Raw genomic sequence first — 4,428 nt, 5'->3', positions numbered from 1 at the left:
ATAAATAAGATATTAAGTCGATGAATCAATTTGAAGTCTATCAATCCCTAAAAGAACCGACCCTTTTCCTAGGTTCATGTTCTTATATATATACGGCTATCAAAGTATATATATATATATATGTGTGTGTGTGTGTGTGTGTGTGTGTGTGGTGTGTGTGTGTGTGTGTACACACACACATACACACAGCCACCTCATTGTAATACTTTAACTATATATATAGCTTATTATAGTATATGTTAGTGTGTGTATACATATAACACACACACACACACACTTCGTTATAGGCCGAGACGTTTTGTTTTTACTATTAATCTATATAGATATAGATATAGGTCAGACGTTTTGTTTTTAATATTCAACGATGCATCTGAGTAAGTTATAAGTCGATGAATCAATTTCCAAATAGATATATTTGATGATAAATTATATATACTAATTAGGATCTTCACAAGTCTATCAATCCCTAAAAGAACCCGACCCTTATCTATATAGATATAGATATAGGTCAGACCTTTTGTTTTTAATATTCAACGACTTATAACTTACTCAGATGCATCGTTGAATATTAAAAACAAAAGGTCTGACCTATATCTATATCTATATAGATAAGGGTCGGGTTCTTTTAGGGATTGAAAGACCTGTGAAGATCCTAATTAGTATATATAATTTATCATCAAATATATCTGTTAGTAAATTGATTGATCGACTTATAACTTACTTAGATGCATCGTTGAATATTAAAAACGAAACGTCTCACCTATATATATATATATAACACGCTTCGTTGTACTATTTTAACTACATATATAGCATGTTATAGCATATGTTAGTGTATTCATCCCTTGTATTACAAAAGTGTTAACGGATGACATTAATATTATTTAGATAGTAAATATAAAAGTGATTTAAATTTTGACCAATGTTGACCTAATAACCGACCAAAGTTGGTCGGTAAATGCTTCCCCTGTATTAACAGACCAACTTTGGTCGGTAATTTTAAATAAGATTTCATTATATTATAAAATATTTTAAATAATAATATAACTATTAAAATTTTATAGCTGGATCCCACATTACCGATCAAAGTTGGCCGGTAATGTGAAATTTTCTTTGAATACATAAGTCCGACCAGCTCGGTCAACCTGTTGACCACATTACCGACCAACTTTGGTCGGTAATTTATTTAAAATAAATATAAAATATTTTCTCCCCTTTATCGACCAACTTTGGTCGCTTATCTGGACAGACCAATTTTGGTCGCAAAAGTTTGGTCGCTAATTTCCGGATTTCTAGTAGTGTACCATCAAATTCAAAACAAAGAGGAAAAATGAAATACTAATGAAAATTTAATACTGTAAGAATTAAAATTGTGCAAATTTTACTGCAAAAAGAAGCACAAAGAACATCAAAGAATCTTAACATATGACTAATTATTTATATATGAATTACTTACAAAAATAAACTATATGTTGTAATAAAAAATTATAGGTGAAACTTTAACAATTTTGTTGAAACAAAAATATTTAAGCAAGTCATAGTGTAATTTAATGTTCAGTCAATAATTTGCGAACCACAACTAAAATATTCCTTAAGAAACTAAGCTAATAATTCAAAATTCTTTGATGTTTAGCAACTAAATTCTAAGAAGCAAAAAAGAGCAAAGAGATAATCACTTAAGAGATAGCAATTGGGATTGAGATTCGCAGAATTTGGGAATAGGGACAACAACAATAACAACAATCCAGTAAAATCTCACGAGTAGGGTCTGGGGAGGATAGAGTGTACGTAGACCTTACCCCTACCCGGAGAATAATTAATATTAGAAAAAAGTTGAAAGAGTTATCCTTGGCAAAACTAAACAACCATCCAACCAGTGAACCACTTAGTTTTATAAAGCATGGGTTCCCAAAGATAATACTAGACGATTTCTGCAAATTATGTATATGGTAAAATTGATTTGCGGGAAGACCATGGGTTCACGTGAACTCCAATTTATAGTGTAGATCCGCCCCGGTCTCTACCACGTCCATTCCTATCATTTTTGATTTACACTTTTTCTCTTGCTACTTCAGTAATTGTCATTTTCCAAGCAATGTCATTCCAATATCAAACACCAGTCGTACAAGTTAAGTTCTACCATCATCCATCATCATATCTCAGATTTGATAGTTTTGAAACAAAGTTAGGAGTGTTTGGCACCAAGATAAAAAGCAAAATAAAACAATAGTTAATCAATATTACTTTCGCTTCAAAGGAAATAACGAGATTCGAGATTTTGCTGAGAATTTCTTAATTTTTTTCTTCCCATTCTATTTGAAATATAATTTACATATTCAAAAAATGTAATCATGATGAAAAAAATTATTGACTCCTTATTAATAGCAGTGTCATTTTCTTGAGATGCTCTTTTGAATAGTAAATTCAATATTTTATGCGTTGGAATTAAGTTATATATAAACAGTTTAGAGATTATTCAAGAATATCATTGTTGTAGCAGATTAGTTAATTACTATTTTTATTGGGTTATCAGCTAATGATTATCATAAAAAAATTCTCTATGATCATTTTATGGATAAGTTGATGGTATAACTATTTTAGTGCTAAAACTAAATTAAACCCAATACGAATAACTCAATATGTCTTTTTTAAACTTTATTATTTACAATAATCCAAAGGTCAAACAAGCATCCACACGACCAAACCCCAAAATAAGACCTCTCCTTTTCCCGGTTTATACTATAAAACCCATACTAAAGTCTTTCGGCTTTCGGGAGCCCACAATTCGTTACCAACTTACCATATTAGTCAAATCCTGTATATGAAATGCATGACTATTTACTATTACTCACATTAAATAATTTGGCATTCTGGTAAATAATTTCCACCATTATGGGGAGAGTTAATATCTTAGTTATTTACTAGGGTAAAACACGTTGTTTGGTCTACCAACATTTGTCCGAAAAGTTTTGTTATCCGTGGTTGTGTCTTATCCTGGACTAAGCTTAACCATGGTTAAGTTATTGTCTCCCCCTTTTTAAGAAGCCTTTATAAACAATCTAAAATAGAGCAAACAAGAAGAAGAAAGAACTAAGTTATCAAGAATAGAGAGAAATTCAGAGCTTATTAAGATGACGTTTTATTTAGATGAAGAAGAAGTGTGGAGATGTCCCAAACACCCTTCGAAGCGACGGAGGAATGGAGTTTGCCCGGTTTGTCTCAAGGACAGGCTCGTCATTCTTTGCCCTGACTGTGCTAATGTACGCCCCTGTGCATGCTACGCCTCTGCGTCGTCGTCGTCTTCCTCCGCTTCCTCTTCGTTTTCTCTCTTCTCCTCATCCTCCGGTCGTAGCGGCGGCGGCGGAGGAGGAGGAGGTGGTGGTTGCGAAGGAATTTGCTCCGTCGCACGAGTTTCGAAGCTTATAGAAAGTGAGCCGGCGTTTCAGAGATCAAAATCCGTCGGAATTCCTTTCCTCCGATCACGAGACAAAATCTCTGCCGCCCGGAGAAATCAGCCGCCGATTTGTAACGACAAGATTAACAAAACGCCGTCGTTCTGGTCGGTTTTTAAGTTGAGTAAGAGTAAGAGAAGCGGAGAATCAGAGAAGGAAGGATTGAAAGGAAAAGCGAATATTCATCATGTCAATGTTATTAACGAATTAAGTGATAGTAGAATTGATGATTTTGCGAGGATGATGAATAGATCAAGATCAATGAGTGTGGCGATAACGTCAGTTTCCGGCGCCGGTGAGTCGCCGTCGAAGTCGAAAGGATGGCATTTTCCAAGTCCAATGAAAGTCTTCCGTCAATCGAAGGCTTCTAAATTGGTTAACGAACGGTCGCCTATGTACAGAGGTTGAGTTTTCATTTATTTATTTATTTATTTATTTATTTATTTATTTTTTAAGTTTCTATTTTTGAGTATTCAGAATATTAAAGGCAGTATTGAGTATTGTATGAAGGAACTTCAAACAAGTAAATAAAAAAATTAGTTTCATTTCTTATGGATATGAATATAATGAAATAACAATTGCGCTACTGTTTTAGAAGGAACTGGAAATCTTACAATACAGTTTCATGTATTAGATCTCCATTGTATTTGTCTTCAATTTTCTTCATTTCGTTTTGTTTTTGGTCAATTTTAATTACCATATGGTTTTCGGTACGTGGAATTCTGTATATAAATAAGAACTACAAATTTACAAACAAATTCTGCATGAAGATGAACAGGGTACTATCCAACGGTTTAGCATTTGGCCCATCTTCTCTTTTTGAGGCCCGCAGAGCATCATTATCTCAACGTTTTTTTTTCTTTGTTACTAATTTTTTCTTCTTCTTCTTCTTATTTACACCTTCGGTATTTACACCATTAATTGGTACTCCCTCTGTTCTAGTTTACGTGAAACTATTTCATTTTTGATCCGTTTA

The 4,428-nt window shown here is 33.2% G+C and overlaps 1 protein-coding gene across 1 annotated transcript; it reads left to right on the top strand.

The window, feature by feature from the left end:
* Positions 1-3,080: 3,080 nt before the first annotated feature.
* On the top strand, positions 3,081-4,093 carry LOC109218572. Its single transcript, XM_019382951.1, has one exon. The coding sequence runs from the start codon at positions 3,132-3,134 to the stop codon at positions 3,858-3,860; it is 729 nt and encodes a 242-aa protein (XP_019238496.1). The 5' UTR covers positions 3,081-3,131; the 3' UTR covers positions 3,861-4,093.
* Positions 4,094-4,428: the final 335 nt, after the last annotated feature.

Source organism: Nicotiana attenuata, unplaced genomic scaffold (assembly GCF_001879085.1).
Source record: "Nicotiana attenuata strain UT unplaced genomic scaffold, NIATTr2, whole genome shotgun sequence".
In the NCBI taxonomy this organism is placed as follows: domain Eukaryota; kingdom Viridiplantae; phylum Streptophyta; class Magnoliopsida; order Solanales; family Solanaceae; genus Nicotiana; species Nicotiana attenuata.
Note: the sequence above shows the minus strand (reverse complement) of the source record. Positions and strands in the feature narration are given on the sequence as shown.

Excerpts from the sequence above, each read along its gene's own strand:
- LOC109218572 (XM_019382951.1), top strand. The coding sequence starts at position 3,132 with ATGACGTTTTATTTAGATGAAGAAGAAGTGTGGAGATGTCCCAAACAC.